This window comes from Sapajus apella, unplaced genomic scaffold, assembly GCF_009761245.1.
Source record: "Sapajus apella isolate SASKATOON/1434 unplaced genomic scaffold, GSC_monkey_1.0 scaffold6, whole genome shotgun sequence".
Lineage (NCBI taxonomy): Eukaryota > Metazoa > Chordata > Mammalia > Primates > Cebidae > Sapajus > Sapajus apella.
Window position 1 is genome coordinate 77385970 of NW_022436946.1, and position 22609 is coordinate 77408578.

Genomic DNA, 22609 nt, shown 5'->3' on the forward strand with positions numbered 1-22609 from the left:
TATACACTTTGAGAAAAAGTTTGATATTATCCAATAAAGTTCAAGATGCACATACTTCATGACCCAGAAATTCCACTCCTAAGTCACCCTAAAAAAATATAAGCTTAGATTGCATACACAAAAGTTTTTCAAAGCAGCATTATTTAGAATAGTTAAAACCTGCATATAATCCAAATGTGCAACAGTAGAATGGATCTTCTTTCTTATATACAGTACTTCTATTATGTACCTTAAATGGATGCACTTTGCAGTATGCAATTTATGCCTCAATAAAGTTGATATTAAAAATTTCAACAATTCAACAACTAAAATCAAGGATGTTCCCTTTACTGACAATTCTCTTAGTACGATTCCATGTTCTTATGATGATATGCATTCAAAGCCAAGCCAACGTAATTATTTAACCAATCCATTTACAAAGTACAACGTTCTCACTACCTCAAGTTCACCTAATCACATTTATCGTGCAAACCACTGCTAAAATAATCTTCCAAAAAACCTTTCTGAATTAGGGGCACCATCTGCTCTAGAATTTAAAGTGCTGCTCACGGCCTTTCCTCCCAAAAAAGAATAAAACATCTACCATTTGAGTTCAATCTACTGCTCTGGTCTTATTTTTTACTACTTTCTATACATAAACAAATACCTTTCTTCAAATTCACTATTTTCCTAAATATATTTTATTTAAAATTGTCATGCCTTCTTTTCAGGCTATTCTCTAAAACATGCATCCTTGTCTTTAACCTTAATTCCACCTATTCTTTGAGAAGTAGCTCAAAAGCTAACCTTAAGCACAGAGTCTTTTCTGAATTCCCTTTCAGGTATGTTCTCTTCACTCTCTAAACTTCTAAGTCTTCTACGTTTGATTATGTATAAAGGCTAAAAACACCATTCTTTATGTCACTCACAGGAGAATACCTGTCTCCAAGAACCCTCAGACGGTTTATACGTACACATATAAATCACTGATTACAAACAATCTACGAAAAGCTAGAAGGACATGCTGAGCACACAATACTCACTAAACAATTGTTGTTGAAAAGAACGATTATTTACATATTGTAAATATCCAGAAAGTCACTAATATATAAGTATACAAATAAAATGGTAATCCTAATTTTTTTTTTTATAAAAGAATTTTACCTTTTCAGTTGTAAGTGGTTTTGCCGGCTTTTCTGGCTCCTTTTCTCTCTTTTTCTCTTCCTTTTTTTTTTCCTTTTCTTTCTAAAACATAGTCCAGAGTTTTGATAAGTTTACTTTTTTTTAAAGAAAGGCAACTTTTGGCTCATTTTTATTAGTATGAGTCATTATTTGAGAAAGGTAGAAATGTTCAGTAATTACAATATCTAGGTGCTACTGAAATATAATAGTAAACATAGCAAATTCTTATTGTCATTGAGGTTATATGTTGATGACACTAAAGAATATCTGTTAAAAAATTAAGACAGAGGTATGACAATTTAGAACTTCTTTGATATATTAGGGTTTTTTTTTTAATGAATTAGATCCCCATTCAATAAATTCTCACTATATCCTTAATTAGGTTAGGCTTCCTTACGGCAATCATTAAGTTGAATTTTGAATGAGAAAAAAAAGTGAAGTAAGTGATAGAACACACTTCCTTATTACACAAAGATAAATGATAATAGGTAAATATAAGGGGAAGACTATAAAATCAGTTTTTTGTTTTTTTTTTTTATCACAAGATACCTTCAGTCCATCATCACAGTTTTTACTTTTTAAAAAAGGACAAATACAGCAATTTTCTTGAGAAAAAAAATGTTCAAAATAGTGCTTGGGGACCACATCCAACTGACTAGTGTAAGGCAGTAGAGGTAAAGTATAAATGACATTATGATATTCACAATTTGCATTTCCAATATAGATATAATGTTAAAAATTTAAGGATTAAAAGTATCAACAATAAATCTTAAGGGCCAAAAGAGGAAAATGAAAAGAGACTAAAGAGCATTCATCAGGCATCTAGAGGAAAGAGATGACTAGGAACTGAGAGCTTAAAGTCACTGCAACTAAACATTAACCTGGCCCTTAGTTTCTTGGCAGCAAAAAAGAAAAGATAAACTGAAGAACCTAGGGAAGACAGCATGATAAACATGCAGAACTTAGTCAAAATACCTAAAGGCTGCATTTGTACCTATACCTTTAAAATGGTGTTTGATCCAACTTCTGTCAGAGTAAATTTACCATTTGTAAATTAGGAAAGATAATACTGGCAATTCCTAGATCACAATGTGAGAGAACTAATAAAAGTTCAAAGGGCTCTGCAACCATTCGTATAAAGTTCAAAAACAGGCAAATGTATGATGTTTGAGAGTGTACACACTAGTATAAAACTATTTAAAAAAGCAAAAGTGATGATGATGATGATGATGATGATAAAAATCAGGATGTTAATTACCTTTAAGGAGAAGGGATGAGGTTATTTAGGAACAGAGTCACATGGGAGCTTTCAAAGTGCTCATAACATTCAGTTTCAATATTCATTACATAGTGATAGTCTTTATAAGTATTAACTGTATTTATGTATACATATATATATATATATTTAATGTGCATTTCAGTACTAAAAAAACAAAAGGCACTAAGAACCTAGAAAGCAACTCTGCAAACTATAAAGCACTACACAAATATGACAAATATGATAATTCTAGTGTTTGCTGTATGATTTTAAAAAGAGGAAAGGAGGCCAGGTGTGGTGGCTCATGCCTGTAATCCCAGCACTTGGGGAAGCTGAAGGGGGTGGATGACAAGGTTAGAATAACGAGACCATCCTGGCCAACATGGTGAAACCCCTCTACCATAAATACAAAACTTAGTCAGGCATGATGGCATGTGCCTGTCATCCCAGTTACTCAGGAAGCTGAGGCAGGAGAATCACTTGAACCAGGAGGCAGAGGTTGCAGTGGGCCGAGATCACACCACTGCACTCCAGCCTGGGCGATAAACTCCATCCCAAAAAGAAAAAAAAAAAAAAGGAAAGGAAAATCTTTCATCTTAGTTCAAAATTTTAAAAGAAATTCATAGCAAAGATCTTCACATTTGGGGCATGAATAAGCAATGTCTTCAACTGCAATTTTAAGAACAGGGAAATTCTAAAGCATTTATCTTTTTAACCTTTTCTTTTATTAGCCATTAATAAGAGGCAATGGGTGTTGTAACAGTAATTCACCAGTTAGTGAAAGTAGAGGACAAAGCTAACTAACTGTTGGTATGTTGCTTTGCAACAAAAGAAGAATATATGGATAGAATTTCCAGAATCTGGACAGTTTATATCTCAGGCTCCCTAGACTAGGACTCTCTAAAATTATCTGTTTCAATAATGCTTTTCAGAAACAGGATAAAAGTCAACATAAAGTTGAACTTGTGCTAAAACCTGAAGAGTAATCTATATGTTTTACTTACCAGATGAGCATATGTCAAAAGTGACATTTTTCCTTGAAAATTAAGTATATTAACACAGTCTAGCACAGACAGAAAACCATCTAAAAGGTCGGGATATTTCTCATACAAGATCTTCGTAGCTCTACTCAAGTGCCTGGGCTTTATACTGGAAATAAGGAAGATGCAACCCTTTAAGAATAACTAGAAACATTACCTATTGCTGACTCAACCGTTTCACAAATCAAAACCTTCATTTCCAAAACACGACAAGCACTTATTAAGTGCTTTCTGTGGGACAGGTGGTAAGTACCTTATTGTCTAATTTAATCTTTGCAACAACTATCTGAAATAAAAACTTTACCTACTGTCATCTTACAAATGAAGAAACAAAATCTTACAAAGTAATGACCAAAGCAACAGTTAATCAAAGCTAGTGGTAGGACTGAGGGACTATGGAGCCCAACTTTCAAGTTTCACTACTCACTGTGGTCCAGTGGAGCTTTGCTATTTATTATTGCTGTTATTATTTCTTGCAGTAACAGCTAATACTTTATGAACCCTTACTATGTGCCAGGCACTATTTTGGCTCTTTTAATCCTCACAACTTTAGGAAGTTAGTAATACTATCCCCATTTTATATGTAAAGAATAAATAAGATGTGCAAAAATCTTTTTTTTTTTTTTTTTTTGATACGGAGTTTCACTCCTGTTACCCAGGCTGGAGTGCAATGGCGCAATCTCGGCTCACCGCAACCTCCGCCTCCTGGGTTCAGGCAATTCTCCTGCCTCAGCCTCCTGAGTAGATGGGATTACAGGCATGCGCCACCATGCCCAGCTGATTTTTTGTATTTTTAGTAGAAACAGGGTTTCACCATGTTGACCAGGATGGTCTCAATCTCTTGACCTCGTGATCCACCCGCCTCGGCCTCCCAAAGTACTGGGATTACAGGCGTGACCCACCACGCCCGGCTGCAAAAATCTTACATATAAAATATTTTCTTATATTTTTAGTAAACTTTGGTGCAGAAAGCAATGTGACAGAACATTCTCATTAGTATACTGAGAATGAGGCCAGATATGGTGGCTCATGCCTGTAATCCAGGCACTTTGGGAAGCTGAGACAGGCAGACCACCTGAGGTCAGAAATTCAAGTCCAGCATGACCAACATGGTGAAACCCTGTCTCCACTAAAAATACAGAAATTAGCCAGGTGTGGTGGCGGGTGCCTGTAATCTCAATTACTTGGGAGGCTGAGGCAGGAGAATCACTTGAAAAGGTGAGGCAGAAGTTGTAGTGAGCCTAGACCATGCCATTGCTCTCCAGCCTGGGCAACAAGAACGAAACTTCATCTCAAAAACATAAAGAAAAATATGTTGAGAATGAGTTGCTTCCTAACCTCTCAGAACTATTAGTTATTGCTATGATCTGAATGTTTGTGTCCACCCCAAAATTAATATGTAAAAATCTAATTCCCAATGTGATTGCATCAGGAGGTTGGGCCTTTTGCATTAGGTCATAAGGATAAAACCTTCATGAATAAGATTCACACGCCTATTAAAAAAAAAAAAAGGCCCCAGAAAGATTTCCTGCCCTTTCCCACTATATGAGGGCACAAAGATACACCGTTTTATGAACCAGAAAGTGGGCCCTTAACAAGATATGGAACCTGCTGGAGACTTGATCTTGGTCTTTCCAGTCTCCAGAACTATGAGGAATAAATTTTTGTTGTTTATAATCTACTCAATCTATAGTATATTGTTAGAGCAGCCAGCACAGGCAAAGACAGTTATTTCTCAAGAATGCCATTGCGTCATGAGTATAAAAGAAGTTTAACATCCTAATCAGCCATGACTGGTGCGCACAGATGAAATAAATAAAAACAAATCAAATTCACCAACTACAGTTGCCAGAGGGAGAGCATGACTTGATACTCTTTAACACTGGAATTCAGCTGTAAAAATACAGCTGTTACCTACTCTGATTCTGGCAGTGGTATCAGGATACAGGCTTTGAAGTAATATTAACAGCATGGGCTCTAAACTCATCATGCAGTCTGACCCACAGATGACTGCCATCCATAGAATCAAAAGCTGCTGAAAAATCAAAGAGTACTGTGAAAACCTAAGTTGTTTTAAACCATTTTCTCGGCAAGAACAAAATATTACAGTGCTTTGTATTTTAAAACAGTTCTTGAAACCTGGTAGCTATATGCACAAGTGACATAGTGAAATGGCTGACCTCCTGTGAAAGAAAACTGGTTAAACATTCAAGTCCAATAAGATGGAGGAAAGTACATACTGGGTTCATTATAATCAAATTATATTTGAGTGACTTAAATAAAGACATAGAGCTGGGCGCAGTGGCTCACACCTGTAATCACAACACTTTGGGAAGCCAAGGTGGGTGGATCACCTGAGGTTGGGAGTTCAAGACTAGCCTGACCAACATGGAGAAGCCTCGTCTCTACTAAAAATACAAAATTAGCCGAATGTGGTGGTGCATGCCTGTAATCTCAGCTACTCAGGAGGCTGAGGCAGGAGGATAGCTTGAACCTGGGAGGCAGAGGTTGCAGTGAGCCAAGATCACGCCATTGCACTCCAACATGGGCAACAAGAGCAAAACTCTGTCTCAAAAATAAAGACATAATCTCCAAAATTTTTAAGGTTTCTCTCTCTCTCTCTCTCTCTCTCTCTCACTCACTCACTACTCTCCTCTTCTTTCCCCCAGACCTAGACCTGTATATCCAACCACGTACTAAATACCTCAATGTTCCACAGTGACCTCATACATAACACATCCAACTTTTAATTTACCTCTTTCCTTTTCTGCTCAAACCTGTTACTTCTTTTCAGCTTGTATCCTTATCTCACTAACTGGCACCATCATCTACTAAGATGCTCAAGATAAAAAGTGAAAGTCACAAAACTTTCCAAAGCACCTCTGTAAGACATCAATTACTAAACCCGATCGACTATACCTTCTTAAGATCTCTCAAAATTACACTCTTTTTCATTCTCTCTGTTCCTACTTTGGAGCATGTCCCCCTCCTTTTATTCCTGGATTAGAATAATAGGTTCTCAAGTCTTTTCCTCACCTATCACCACAAAATTCACACCCCATGGAGCCTGAAAAGCAGTGTTACAACATAAAAATCTGATCCTGTCACACCGTACCCACTCCCTAATGCTTACAACTCATCTTTAAAGTGCCTGGGCCTTCAGAATCAAACTCCTTCATGAAAAAGAGAGGAGCCTTGCCATTCTACTTGTATTTCAGCCATGCCATTCTACCTGCAACTCCACAAACACTGTACTTTGCCCATATGTTTTTTCACAGGCTGGTTTCTCTATTTGGAATGCTTCCTAATCCTTCCTTATATCTAATGCTTATTTAAAGCATAAGATATACCCAAATGATGCCTCCTGTATTAACTGCAGTATAGTGAGTGTACATTAATTACAGCCCATAATATACTGTATTATAAACTGCTATATAGTTATCTGTTTTCTTGCCTTAGACTGTAAGCTCCAGGAGGGCAGGGGCTGTATCTTGTCTTTGTATATCACACATCTAGCAAACCATTTATCATTTATTCCATGTCTATGGGAAAAATGATAGTTGAAAGAATGCCTCAAAGTAATTTATTAAGGCCAGTGTAACAAAAACAAATAGGTAAAGAGTCAAATATTTGTAGGGATGACTTTAAAAATACATAGCGGTAGTATCTGCACCCTAACCACTTCCACCAGAAATGCATTCTAACAGTTGTCATTGATGAATCTGAACTCATGATCCCATAATACACACGTTTTATTTGTACAATGGTTACTATTGCTTAAAAAAAGAAACTTGACAATAACTTTAAGTTAAATGTAGTATTTAATGGTAAATTAGCTAAAGCTAAAGCTTTTCACAACAGAATCACAGAAAGAAAAGATTTTTTTTTAAGTTCCTATAAGTATAAAATAATAATGGGCACAACAACAAAAAACTGATTGCTTCTTAACTGTTGAGATATAGTCATGGCACCAATAAATCAGTCATTATAAAATTAAATATAGATTTAAAGTTCTTTAATCATATCTGTGGTATAAAAAATATTCTGCAAATAGCTGTTTTAGTTCTAGGGAATCATTCAAAATATAAACAACTATTATGGTGTTCCCAAATGACACACTACAAAATGAAGCTAATTTACCATTTAACACTACAAAATGTAGCTGGTTAAAACATTACCATACCTCCAATTTATTTTTGTCAACAGCAGCTTGCAGAGAAGGAGAGGACACCAAAGGCTGAAGAGGAGCATCAGAAGAGGAAATCTGTAGAGTGCAGATGAAAAGTGAGGAGAAGAAAAATAACAGAAAGAAGGTAATGAGAATTGACAGGCACAGGAAAGAAAAAAAAACCTGTATATTTTTGAGATATAGAAGCACTTAGAGGCATATTAATAAAGGAAAACAATGCATCAAGAAAGAAGTACTGCTTTTTAAAAATTTCAATTTGAAATTTATGAAAGATTTTAGTACTGAGCAATATATGATTTAAAATGGATTTTACTAGTATATAAAATTTTAAATGTAGTCAGATAAGATCACACTAAAATATCTTCCATTTTTTAAAAAAAAAGGTCAAAGCTGAGCCTTAAAGCCTCGTTTAAAACTGGTTATGGAAAATAATTAAGTTTCTCTCACAGTTCATCTTTAGTCAATGTTACTATTGAAATACGAATGCTCTGAAGCATGAGGAACATTGTCCAAAGTATTAGAAAAGCAAAAATGAGTTTTTGTTTTCATTTATAATAACTTTTAAGAATGAAAAATAAAATGGAGCTGAAATAGTAAAAGTTAATTAAAATTTTAATCAACTGTTTAATACAAAAAAAGCTAAAAGAAAAAAGAGTGGATTAATGTAATGTAACAGCTGAGCAGCAGACTTATTATAAAGCAATTTATACACTTCCTTCTTTAAGAGCAGCAGGCTAACACTATTTCCAGTGCTGTACTTGCTGAATTACCCCAAAGCATTACGAGACAGTTATATATGCAGCACAGGCAATTTATACACAAAAATGGGTTTCATCTAAAAGCTTTTTTCACACATCTTCCTGCCCAATTTCTACATGCGTAGTGGATCACTTTAATGGAAGCATTATCTTCCTGCTCTCTTTACTGCCAAAATATAACTGAAATACATTTTAAAAATGCATAGTAGATCTTTGAGGTCATAAAACTGACATCTCTATAGGGCCCTATCATATCAATAGTGCCTATGAGGAATTTTTAAAACTAAAAGGTGCTATAACAAATTAGGTCATTATGTAATGTCAAAATAACACTGCAAGATGACAAGTCCTCCCTCAATCTGCTTGTTATTAAGTTAGCTATGGCAGTAATTCTTGAATCACAACACAAGACTATAAACTTTAGGGGATTTTTTTTTCCTTGCTTGCACACTGTTGGCTCTTTTATAACTGTGTAAGCTAGCCACTTAATGAGTATTAATGCAAGTTACACAGGAGAGACAATAAACAACAAAAGAAAATGTAGATCTTCCATTTAAAAAAAAAAAAAAAAGGCCAAAGCTGAGCTTTATAGCCTGTCTTAAAACTGGTTTGTCCTATTGGATATTTACTTGCTAGAAATCTTTAATTACCACTTTATATAGAAAATAAGAATAAAGCACTTTGGAAGGCTGAGGTAGGGAGATCACTTCAGGTCAGGAGTTTAAGACCAGTTTGGCCAACATGGTGAACCCCATCTCCACTAAAAATACAAAAATAGGCCAGGCATGTATGCCTGTAATCCCACCTACTTGGGAGGCTGTGGCAGAAGAATCACTTGAACCTAGGGGCGGAGGATGCAGGGAGCTGAGATCGCACCACTGCATTCCAGCTGAGGAAACAGAGTGAGACTCTGTCTCAAAAATAAATAAATAAATAAAAAGCCATAAGATCACTTAAGAAGAGAGCTGTATCATAAAGTTCATGAAAAGCAGAACAAAAATATAAAAGGAGAATATGGGCATTGAGTATGTCAAAAGTTACTATTCCTTAGAAACTAGCAAGGTAATTCATTGTAAAAGTGCTTATCCTTCTTGTGAGAAGATGATAAGCTGATCTGGCCGCCTGTAAAACTCAGTGGCAGAAATATAAAATTCGAATCAATAAATGTTAGTAATTTAACAAAAAAAAATTTTTTTTCAGACAGGGTCTCACTCTGTCACCCAGGCTGGAGTACAGTGTGAAGATCATCGCTCACTATAACCTTGAATCCTGGGCTCAATTAAAAACCTTTTTTATGGTAACCACATTTATTTTCTGTTTTTGAGACAGTCCTTCTATGTTGCCTAGGCTAGACTCAAATTCCTGGGCTCAAGCAATCTTCCTGCCTCTCAGCGTCGCAAATAGCTGGGATTACAGAGGCACATCACATTTTAATAAAAAAAAGAAAAAGGAAAAATGCTTCAATAGTATGTTTCAGGCAGGAAAGAAAACAGAAGCTTATTCAAGAAGAAAGATATTTGAAAAGTCAAGGGATAGATGAACGAGTGAATCGATAACAAATCAGAAACATAATAGAAGAAAGAAGGCACAAAAGAGTACACAGTGTATGAAACTACTCACATAAAACTCTAGAAAAGAAAATATATCTACAGTGATTTAAAAAAAAAGCGAGATCAGTCACCAAGGCCATGGCTGGGAGCTGACTAGCAAGGGGCACGAAGGAACTTTTTGGAGTGACAGAAAAGTTCTTTATCTTGATTGTGGAGCTAGTGGTTACACAGGGATATGTATTTGTCAAAACTCATTGAACAGTACCTTAAAATATCTACCTTTTATATGAATTATATTTTAATAAAATTATTTAAAGTCATATTAGCAGGGTAATAGTATTATGTGAGCAAGGAATGAAGAAATAGAAATCAACATACTGACAACTGGAAGCAAGTGACAGTACAGACACAGGAGTAGATGAGGGAAGAAAAAAGGGCAGTGAAAAGGAGGAAAGAAATATGGAGACATGAAAAACTAGGTACTCCAGTCTTCTTTCTAAATCTCTCAAAACCATCCACTTCTAACCACGTCCACCAACTACCCTAGTAGGAAATCACCAGTATCCATCTTCTGGATCAGTCCTCCTAATTGGTCTCCTTGCCCCAAATCTTGCCCTCTCCAAATCCATTCTCAATACCATGTCATTCTCGAATTAAATCTGACCACTACATATCACTGCTTAGAAGGCCTGAATAGTTTATATACATTATGCAACCACAGAGTCCAAATTCCTTAACCAGGTCACAAGTGTCATCTACGTTATCTCCCTATTCTTCCTTCCTCTAGCTATATTCATGTACACTTTGGCCAGCCAGAGACAACTCCTTCTGGTTCAGTTCTCTAGTCTGCTTCTCTGAACTCTAGGGGCCTTTCCTCTTGCCTCTACTTCAGAAACCCAAGCTTTTATTAGTTCTCACCCATCCTTTAATTTTCAGTTAACACTGCCTCCTCTGGGAATTATTCAAAGTATTCCTTTACCTCTTTATAGGGCCTGGAGTAAGCACCTCCTATAATATTTCCCTATTATGTAAGTGTTATCACATGTTGTCTTAAAAAGATCTGGTTACTTATCAGCATTCTTTGTTCAACCAAAGTTCTCTGAGGCAGATATTATTTCTATTCTGTTCACCATCTTTAGCACCTGACATTCAACAGATCTCAGTAAATATTTTCAACTGTTACAGGAAAAGGAGTAAGAGAGCATCTCAAAGGGAGAACCAAAAGGAGGCTCAATCTCAGCAATTACTGTTCTTTGAAAGTTCATTGGCTTGCTAACATACTTTTCTGAAATCCCATAGAAGTCATTCATATTTACTTTCAAATTTAGAATTTTATAACTAGATATTAATTCCATTTCACTGGCTCTTAGTACATATAAAGCATAAGACTCTGATGTTACAAAATTTTGCTAGAAATTGGTAGTGTCAGTGAATTCAGTAGTCATATTTAAATGTTTTCCCAACTCCCACCCACCCCTTCTATTCATGAGATAATATGTGGTACGAATCCAGTAAAGACATTCTTCAGAAATAAAATGAATTTAAAAGTCATTTCTTCAATTATTCTTAAGCTCAGATGTTCTTCTTTAGGCCACCATCAAAGTAACCTATATGTGGCAAAACTCCCAGAACAGTGTAATTGTATAAACCTACCTCATGCAAAAGAAAAACTGACCATGCAAAACAAGTTCCTGACTCCCATCCACAAGGATAAGGTGAACAAACACCCTTTGAAAAGGTATGAAGTAACTGAAGGCCATAAAGCATAATGTTTAATATTTTCTTGATGAATTTTTTGAAATCTTTGCTACTACCACCCTTTTAAACAAAATAATGCCATGAAAATCAAATCTGGCAGTCCAAAACACTGAAAAAGATACAGTCACTGAAAAATGTATTATAGATTAATTGTTGGCAATGGATTACTTCAATCTTATTTTGGAAATTCCTGGATATGTTTTCTAAGCGGAAATTTTATCACAGCAATTCTCAAATAGCTGTCTGAGCTTTTAGTATACCATGAAGTTCAAGTTTTTCAGAAGTCTAGAAATCATTTTAAATATACGATTTCCAATGTATTTTGCATTCCATGGCATGTCTTAGATAAAAAAGCTGAAAACATACACATTTACTAAATTAGTAAAAAAAACCCATATAAAACACACCATCAATTAAATTCATCAGTAGGTGGGTTAAAAGACACTGAAAACTTAACCAAGTAACCATAGCTACCAAGTGTGTAGAAGACGCCTAAATCTTAATATTAGCAGTTTAACTTTAACATCTTTGGCCAAGTCAATAAGAAACACGTAGAATTCTGGAAAACTTAAAAAAATTTAGGTCCTTTACCTGCTCTATTGGTGTATCCCATAATAAAAGGGCTGATTAAAATGTGGAGAGATTAATGAAACAGAACTCAAGCCAAAATATTTCCCATGCTATAAAGTCTTATAATTAAGTTCAAGTATTCATTTTTCTTAATTATCTACCCACTTAGTCATTTGCTGCCATCACAATAGTTTATACTATAAGCAGTTATGTGCAAGGCACCCTACTAAGAATATACTTTATCTTAATTCTTGCAGCAATACTATGAAATTCAGACACTATGACATCCCTGTTCCACAGAAGAGGAAGCACATGGTAATGAAAAGAAATAACAAAGAAAACCAAGTTGAAACCATGTTCTTTTACACCAATCCCAATTCATTAGCTGAAGAGAGACAGAGCTGGGATGGGGGAGGGAAAGAGAGAAAAGCGGCTGGAGAAAAAGAGCAAATTATGTGGCAGTTCAGCCTCATCTACCTAAGTCCTCTTGTATCTCCTAAACTCACTTAAAATACTTTGCTTCCCATTGGGATTCACTCCTGGTAAGTCAGCAAGAGGAGGAAGACAGACAGGACAGATTTCTCTTTTTCTCTTTTTCTTTTCTGAAACAGGGTCTTACTCTGACGCCCAGGTTATAGTAGAGCAGTGTGATCAGAGCTCACTAAAGCCTCAACCTCCTGGCCTCAAGCAATTCTCCCTCCTCAACCTCCCGAGTAGTTGAAACTACAGGCATACTCCACCATACCCAGCTAATTTAAAAAAAAAAATTTTTGTAGCGACAGGGTCTTGTCATGTTACCCAAACTTGCCTCAAACTCCTGGACCTCAAGCGATCCTCCCAATTCAGCCTCCTAAAGTGCTGGGATGACAGATAAGAGCCACCATGCCTGGCCAAGAGGACAAATTTCTGCAAAGTGTTTCAAATTTCCCCTGTCACTCAATGAATTCAGGCAGAATAAGGGAGGTAGACTCATTCTATATGACCATAGTAAGCAAAATTCTGACAGCCACTAAAATTTCTATCCCCTGGCATACAAACTCTATTTCAACACCCTCGCCGTGACTGTGGGCAGGACTGCAGTAAATCAAATAATGAGCAGGCCACGTGTAGACTAAAATAAATGTCAGATTCTGACTTAAAGCCTACCACCAGGTGCAGCTGTACAACTGAAGTACATCAACTCACTTGCCGCTATAAAGCCTGCCACCAGATGCAGCTTAATTGTCACTTACCAATGATAGGGTTTTGATATGCGTCTGCAAGTATCTGGTTTATCATGGTCTCTGTGCAGTCAAACATCTCTGCCAATGTTAACCTGTATTTGTAGCCACTCCCCAGTGCTAGCATCACTGCTTCAGCTCCATCTCAGATCATCAGGCAATAGACTCTCATATGGAGCACACAACCTGGATCCCTCCCATGCACAGTTTACAATAGGGTTCATGCTCCTAAGAGAATGTAATGCCACCACTGGTCTGACAGAAGGTGGAGCTCAGGCAGTGGCCTGGGGATGGGGACCCTTGCTTTACAAGATATGAAAGAAAGTATCATTTTTCTCTTTGAGGCTACAAACCAGTAAAACTTCTTTCTACTAAAAAATATACCTACCTGGAACATATTTACCTTTTTTTCTTGCCTTTAGCTGAACTTTATTTTTCCCCTTTTAGAGACTTTTCCCTTAATTTGTGCTTGAGATGCCACATGGCACTCAAAACTATATGATCTAAAAACAGCAAGGACATAATCACACACTTAATAGAGCATCTAGGGGAGAATAATACTCAGTAGTTAAGTGTCAAGGAAGCTCTGAGACAGAAAAATTCAAGATGGCAGCATAGAGAGGGAAGCAATGCAGCTAGCCAGGATTGGCTAGAAGCCAGGAAGGACTCCCTATTGTGTTGGCAAAGTAAGCAAAAATCCCTAAAAGTCTAGATTCCCAACAGAGGCCCTGCAATCTTAGCTATGGGAGAGTCCTTCAGCCCTCACAGCCCTGAGCTTAGTATAACGAGCTGCCTGGAGTCCATGCAACTACACTATCCTAGAGAGAATTCATCCTGGGTCTCACCCACTACTAGGACCAAGTTGCGGCTGCACAGTGCCATTTTTAGAGTACTGCCAAACCTAGACCACATCCAGCCCTGAAGCCCAATAATCCCAGCATCATCACATCCCTGGGATCTCCCAACATCACTTGACATCTGCCCAGAAGGCCTCAGCATCAGAACACTAGACTCAGCAGTGCGGCCATGTCCCTGACATCTGAGTCCTGCAGAGCCCTACAACCTGGAGAAGTGGCAGTCTGGCACACCAGAGAGTCTGCTCCAGGACATAAGGAGCTGAAGCATGTGCTCCCCAGACCTGAAAGCTGCCTGCCTGGGGCTGCTACCACTGATAGTGACCCTACCCCCTCCAGGAGCAGAGCCATTGTGTATCCACATACATTGCCTGGGATGCCAATACAAGTGCCTGGACATGCTGCCCAGGGACCTGAGAACTGACTGGCCCAGTTGGCCACCACCCACACATTCTGCCTGGAGGACTGAGGAATGGCCTGCCTCCATCACTGTCACTGCCCACACACCCAGCCCAGGGACCCAAGAAAGGGCCTGGTTAGAGGCACCCCATGGCCACCATCAAAATCTGGAAAGGCCTCCTCAATGCCTGAGAACAGGCCTATTCAGAGCTGCTGCCACCAACACCAGCATGGACTGCCCAGAGGCCTGACAACCGACCTATTCAGACTGCCACTGCTATTGGCATACTCCACCTGGGGAGCCAAGAACCCTCTTACCTAGCCACAGACATCACCCAATCCAACCAGGGGCTTGAGGATTAACTCATCTGGGTCCTATGACATCCACTGCATATGCTCACACAATCTGCTCATGATCAACTGGGGTTTCCCCCAAACATGCACAAATGGCTTAACATACACAAATCAATAAATGCAACACATCACATCAACAGAATGAAGGACAAAAAACATATAATCATTTCAACAGATGCAGAAAAAGAATTTCATAAAATTCAACATCTCTTCATGATAAACATTCTCAATAAATTAGGCATAAAGGAACACATCCCAATGTAATAAAGACCATATATGACAAACCTCTGTGGATATCCCTTAAGTACTCTAGTACTCCTTGAATCTTAGATATAAGGTGCTTATATTTTTTAAAATCTGTTCCTATCTCCACTACAATAAATGTCTCTAACAGTCATGTTCTCTTTGTTTTTAGTATCCTAGGAGACTGTAAACATAATAAGTGATACAAATTTATTTGGATGAGTGCTCAATCTATTACTGAAGACAAAACACTGAATAAAAATATGTAATTCTTGGTAATACATAAGGTTAGTTATTTGCTTACTGATCACCATGAAAGAGGAAAAAAAGTTTAAACCTGCTACAATATAAACTTATTTACTATTATTATTTTGCTTATATTGGAATAGGTGGAATACATTTTCCATTGGGTTTACTGTGATTTTTGTAAATCCTTCTGCATTTTCATTTCATTAGTAATAGAAACTCAGGAGTACATACTGAGGTAAACAAATTTTTACCTTAAAATTTTTACTCTCAAGCCTACAAAAAAAAAAAAAATGAAAAAAACTATAGAGTGAATACCTCTATAAACATCACTAATTATTAGTCAAATACTAACATTATGCCGTGTTTGTTCTACCTCTCTCTACAGACACAAACAAACAAAGCTGCTAGGTTTCACCAAATCACCTGAAAGTGTTAAGTATCATGACATTTAATCTCCAAGTATTTTATTCTAGCATGTCTCCTTTGAATGAAGGAATTCTCACAACTAAGCACACCAATATTATACCTTGAGGGGGGAAAGAAATTCAACTCAGTAACAGCTACTATTCCCAAAATAAAACTATTTTATACATTACTATGTAAAAATAATTTCCTAATTATTGCTAAGAAAAAATATATATAATTTTAAAATGTATGATATTTTAAGTATTTAATATAAAACAGCATGTTCTCTAAAATAAACTAAAATGATTTCTTAAGATTGCATATGAAAATACATTATACTTTTAAGTTAGTCCTTTTGCCACTCAATGTTACAGTGGCCTTAATTTTATAGACATTATGAATATTCTCAATACTGTCAATTTTTAATCAATCCTTCAGCAGGTTTCCTCTCTAACATCCACTGTTAATGCTACATACAAGAATATCTTTGCTCTAAAATACATACTAATGATAACTGAAAACTTAAGTTTTTTGTTTTTTTTTTTTAAATAATATAGTCTCACTCTGTTGCCCAGACTGGAGTGCAGTGGCACGATCTCGGCTCACTGAAACCTCTGCCTCCTGGTTTCAAGCAATTCTCCTGCCTCAGCCTCCTAAGGAGCTGGGATTACAGGCATGCACCACCGCACCCGGCTAATTTTTGTATTTTTAGTAGAGACAGGGTTTCACCATGTTGGCCAGGCTAGTCTCCAATCCACCCGCCTTGGCCTCCCAAAGTGCTTGGATTACAGGCGTGAGGTCACCACGCCTGGCTGAAGAAACTTTATTAGGATTAGACTGAATTTTTAATATATTGCTTCTCCATACAGGCCAAAGAGAAAACCCAGTTTGTATGAAAAATGAGATGACTCTATTTCCATTGTCTCTAAATTGCTTGACAGATGACTTCACAAAAAGATTAACTGGTTTATAGCTTGCTTATTAATCTAGAAATCATAGTCCAAAAACACGATTTCAACAATAAAGGCAATTAGCCTTAGACTATAATTAACTTGGATGAGAAAATTTAACTAAAAAGAAACAGCTGATAAAACATACAGTCCTGCATCACTTAACAATGGGAATACATTCTGAGAAGTGTATCATTGCATGATACCAACATCGTGAAAACATCAAAGAGTGTGCTCATACAAACCTAGGTGGTACAACACCCTAACATCTATTACTCCTAGGTTACAAACCTGTAAAGCATGTTACTGTAGTGAATACTGTAGGTGATTCTAACACAATGGTATTTGTATATGTAAATATATGTAAACATAGAGTACAGTAAAAATACAGGATTATAATCTTATAGGACCAAAGTTGTATATGCAGTAAGTCACTGACTGAAACTTTATGGGGTGTATGGCAGTATTTGATCACTACTATAAAGACGCAATTATTAGGAGTACCAAAATGCTTGCAAATAACAAATGTAAATGCCATGTTTTAACATATTCCTGTGCTACTGGTTTCATGTCTCAATGGACCAACCAAAGAAAGCCCTTAGAGGAAGACATATTTGCCTTTTTTCTTTTTCATACATTTCCAGAATCTAGGGACACAATTTTCTCTCTCACCATTTTCAATTAGTGGTTCTAGCTTTTTGCAAATTTCAAAAATTAACCTAATTAAATGTGAAGTGAGTGGTTATTAGATTTAGAATATGCTCCTTTCTAAATCAAGAGTTCTGCTCTGCAACAGCTCATTATATAACCAAAAATATTTCCAACATTCAAATGTAAACATATGCAACTAGTATATTTTCACAATAAATAAAGCTGTATTGCATGCTAAAAGTCTGAGATCTAGTCAACGAACATCAATTGATAAGAGATGACGGTTTACTTACATTTGTAATAGCTATAGCATTTTTATCGTAGTATTTCTTCTTTTCATATTTATCTCTGATGAAAAATTCCACTGCTCTGAAAACAGATAACTTAAGGAAAAGCACAAATTCAGTGACATGTACACTTCCCTTTATTTATTCCTCTCCACAAAGTTGGACTCTAAATTTAATTATCCTACTCTTCAACCTGTGCTCTCTCTCACGTTATTTCTGCAACTACATTCTGTAACCTACTTTTATCTCTCCCAAAGTCGTCCACCTCTTTCAGGAAATTTTCTCACTGAACGAAAATCATCCAGACTAATTCTAGATAGAAAAGTAAATGACAATTTTAATTCCTACATCACCACCATGATCATCACCCCTACCACCAAATTCTAAATTCAATTCAGGTTCACTATTGGTTTTTAGTATAAGTAAAGAAATTAGCATCCATGCAAGTACCCACACTGAGCCAGACACTGTGTACTATATACATGCACATATTTTGGGTCCTTTAATTCCCCCCACAGCCCAGTAATGTGCATATTATTATTTCCATAACACAGATGAAGAATCAGCAACTTGGAAAGATTAAGCACTTGTGATTTCAATAACTATGTTCTTTTCCACTATAAATGCTGTCTCTGGGCACATCATATAGGATTCCATCTGTATTAGAAGAACAGTGGCCAATTTTAGCCTTGCAAAGTTGAGAAACGGAAAAATCAAGATGCTAAAGCCAAGGTTAGTCTTCTTTAATTTCTTGAAGTTGTCTGGACTCATCTTCCCTGTTAACAGAGTGAGTAATTTATTCTGGGATTGAGTGCTTAGAGTTACATGACATTGATAACTTATCTTACCATTCATCATATTCCACTGAAATGGAAATTCTTCTGTCAGGGATACTTAACCTCTTTAGTGACATGAGCTTCTTTGGTACTCAGGTAAAGCCTGAGAACTCCTTTGTGATAATTCTTTACAATGTGTAAAACACACAGAATTTAAAAAAAAAACAAACAAAACAAACAAATAAAAACAAAACCTAATTTCAAATAAAATATCTCTGTGGACCCCCTAGTTAAGACATCATTCTATTTAATGGAAAAGTTACCTGGGCAGAAATACAATACAGTTTCAGTCAATAACCATGCAAAAAAAGTTAAAAAGAGCCCTTTAAACTGACACTTGACGCAATAGATAATAGAAAGTGCTGAAAGACCACACGCCAAAATAATGCTGTCTTGTTATGATATTGATGAGACAAAAAATTTATTCCTAGCCAGAGCCACTGTCTGTGTAGACTTTGCAAGTTTTCCCCCATCTACTTGGGTTTTCTCTGGGTACTCAAGTTTCATCTCATATCTCCAAGATATGCACATTAGGTTAATTCACATGTCTAAATGGCCCAGTCTGAGTGAGTGTGGGTGTATGTAAGTGTACCCTGCAATGGAATGGTGTCCTGTCCAAGGTTGGTTCCACCTTGTGCCCTGAGCAGCCGGGACAGGCTCCAGACACCAGCAACCCTAACTTGTAGTAGGCAGGTTGAAAAATGAATAAATGAATATAAATTGTTGTAAAATAGAAATTCATCAAGTATACAATAATCATACAAATGCACAATAAATAAATGATGTAGTAAAAAATTGCTCAGTGAGTTCATCATATTTGTTATTGTTTTTCAACTTCACAGTGGTAGGAGGTACTCATTACAATTTTTGCTTTACAAACGTTTATTCCTTGATTTGACTCACCACCACTATGACCATCACTCACTGATTCACTAAAAATTGGGTAAATATTTATCTCACTTGTTTTTATTAATCTTCCTTAAATGTATTATGTAACTCACATTTATTTCAAAGCTTAATATTAGACATGTTATGAGTCTTTATTTAGAAATGTGATATATTTGTGACCAGAAATATGCCATAGTAATTGAACTCTTGTTTATATCAACTAGCTTGTGGTAAAACTGGTTTCATTATACATCGTTTTGCTTAAAGTCATGGTTTCTAAGAACCTATCAAAGACATTCAGTGAGGCTGTATATGGTGGATATTAAAAGAAATGGAGCATTATGAAAGCACTCACAGTGGGCCAGTGATGCAAGGTGGACAAAAAATCTAAACATTGCATTTATTACAGGAATAACTGGATGTTGTTTATAAAGACAAGTTTTCTGGCTGGGCACAATGGCTCTTGCCTGTAATCTCAGCACTTTGGGAGACCAAGATGGGCATATCGGTTGAGCCAAGGGGTTCAAGACCAGCCTGGCAACATGGCGAAATTCCATTTCTACAAAAAAAATACAAAAATTAGCTGGGTGTGGTGGTGGTGCCTGTATAGTCCCAACTACTCAGGAAGCTAAGGTGGAAGAATCACCTGAGCCTGGGAAGTCAAGGCTGCAGTGACCATGACCATATGACTGCACTCCAGCCTGGGCAATGGAGTGAGGCCTTGTCTCAAAAAAAAAAAAAAAAAAAAAAAAAAAAAAAAAAAAAAAGACTTGAAAATAAAACTGCTCCTTTATCCATGGGTTGCAGAACAGATACTGTGTTGACAGGCATGAAACAACATGTTTGTACATGTCCATCAAAGCTCTTGGATTACTAGGAGTATTGTCAATAAGCAGTAATATTTTCAAAAAAATATATATATATATTTCTTTCTGAGTAGCAGGTCTCAACAATGGGCTTAAAGTATTCAGTAAACCATGCTAAAAAACAGATGTGCTATCACCCAGGCTTTGTTGTTCCACTTAGCACCGGCAGAATAGATGTAGCACAATTCTTAAGGGCCTTAGGATTTTCAAAATGGCAAATAAACATTAGTTTCAACTTAAAGTCGCCAGCTGCATTTTCCTAACAAGAAAGCCTGTCTTGAAGCTTTGAAGCCACACACTGACTTTACCTCTCCAGTATGAATGTCCTAGATGGCATCATCTTCTAACAGAAGGCTGTTTAGTTTCCATTGAAAATGTGTTGTTTAGTGTAGTCACCTTCATCAGTTATCTTAGTTTTATATCTTCTGGATAACTTGATCTTTCATCTTGATTTTTATGTTCTGCAGATGGCTTCTTTTCTTAAACTTATGAATCAGCCTGGGAACAGTGGCTCATAACCTGTAATTCCAGCACTCTGAGAGGCTACAGCAGGAGAATAACTTAAGCCTAGGAGTTCAGGAAGAGCCTGGGCAATATAACAAGCCGAATTTTTATGAAAAAAAAAAAAAAAAAAAAAAAAAAAAAAAAGTTAGCTGGGCATGGTGGTGTGCATGTGTAGTTTTAGGTACACAGGAGGCTGAGGCAGGACGATTGCTTGAGCCCAGGAGATAGAGGCTGCAGTGGGTTGACTGCCCTACTGCATTCCAGCCTGGGTGACACCATCAGAACCTGTCAAAAAACAGACAAAACAGAAACACAAAAAAACTCATGACTCAACTTATGCTAGCTTCAAACTTTTCATCTTAGGCTTCCACATCTCTCTCAGCCTTCACAGAACTGAAGAGAGTTAGAGTCTTATTAAGGATTAGGCTTTGGCTTAAGGGAAAGTTGTGGCTGGTTTGAAGTTCTATCCAAAACACTCCAACTTTCTCCATATAACCAAAGGGCTGTTGTTGTTGTTGTTGTTGTTATCATTATTCATTTGTTCACTGGAGTAGCACTTTCCAATTTCCTTCAAGAATTTTTCCTTTGTATTCACAACTTAGCTAACTATTTGGTACAACAGGCCTAGCTTTCAGCCTATTTTGGCTTTCCACGTGCCTTCCTCACTAGCTTAATCATTTCTATTAAAGTTTCTTGATTTAAAATGAGCAAGGTGAGACTATTCCTTTTACTGGAACACAGAGGTTACTGTAGGTGCTAATGTTGTGTCTCACAGAATAGGGAGTTCAGAGGACAAGGATAAAGAATAGCTGATCAGTGGAGCAGTCAGAACACAAACATTTATAAATTAAGTTAAAACATGTATTTATGTTATAATTTTGTTATAACATTTGCCACCTTACACTGGTGCAGTCTGCAGTCCCCTGAAACAATTACAGCAGTAACATCAAAGATCACTAATCACAGATCACCATAAAGATATAATAAGAAAATCTGAAATATTGCAATTACCAAAATGTGACATGGAAGACCCAAAGTAAACATATGCTGTTGGAAAATATGGTTCCAACAGACTTGCTTGGCACAGGATTGCCACAAACATTCAATTTGTAAAAAAAAAAACCAAAAACAAAAAAACAACAACAAAAAAAATAACAGTATCTGTACAGTGCAAATAATGCAACATGCAATAAAACAAGGTACTCCTTTGTAGAATACTATGGTGGTTTTACAAACACTGAGTTTTTGAAAGTTAAGTATGTTAAGTATACAATCTTCTGGAGCCGAATACAATACTAACATCTGGTAAAATTGCATGCTGCTGTGAATTTTCCAAAATAACAAATATCAGTGAAATCTTAATTTATATTTCAACTGCAGTTTAGAGTCTCACTTCTGCTTAGGATTAAGAAATCCTTTCAGAAATTATCTAAGAAGTATACTTTTTAAAAAATATTGTAAGAAGCCAAAGTTGGTATGTTTGGTACATAGTGCTTTTCAAAGATATAAAAATAAAGCATTAAGGTAAAATAATTTACTAGATTCTTCCTAATTATTAACATAAGATGCCACTTGTTATACTTTCTAAAAGACAATTCAAGTACACTATACAGTAAATT

The 22609-nt window shown here is 36.5% G+C and overlaps 1 protein-coding gene across 7 annotated transcripts in view; it reads right to left on the reverse strand.

Moving 5' to 3' along the window:
- SMAP1 (small ArfGAP 1) overlaps positions 1-22609 on the reverse strand; it is a 178358-nt gene that overhangs the window by 49365 nt on the left and 106384 nt on the right. For 4 of the 7 annotated variants that reach the window (XM_032275581.1, XM_032275575.1, XM_032275579.1 and 1 more), the window contains 3 exons: positions 17903-17978; positions 7643-7723; positions 1144-1224 (listed from right to left, as the gene is read on the reverse strand). In XM_032275581.1, coding sequence (XP_032131472.1) covers positions 1144-1224; positions 7643-7723; positions 17903-17978 — 238 coding nt within the window. The remainder of the gene's footprint in view (positions 1-1143; positions 1225-7642; positions 7724-17902; positions 17979-22609) is intronic. The other 3 variants (XM_032275576.1, XM_032275582.1, XM_032275578.1) reach the window with 2 other exon arrangements.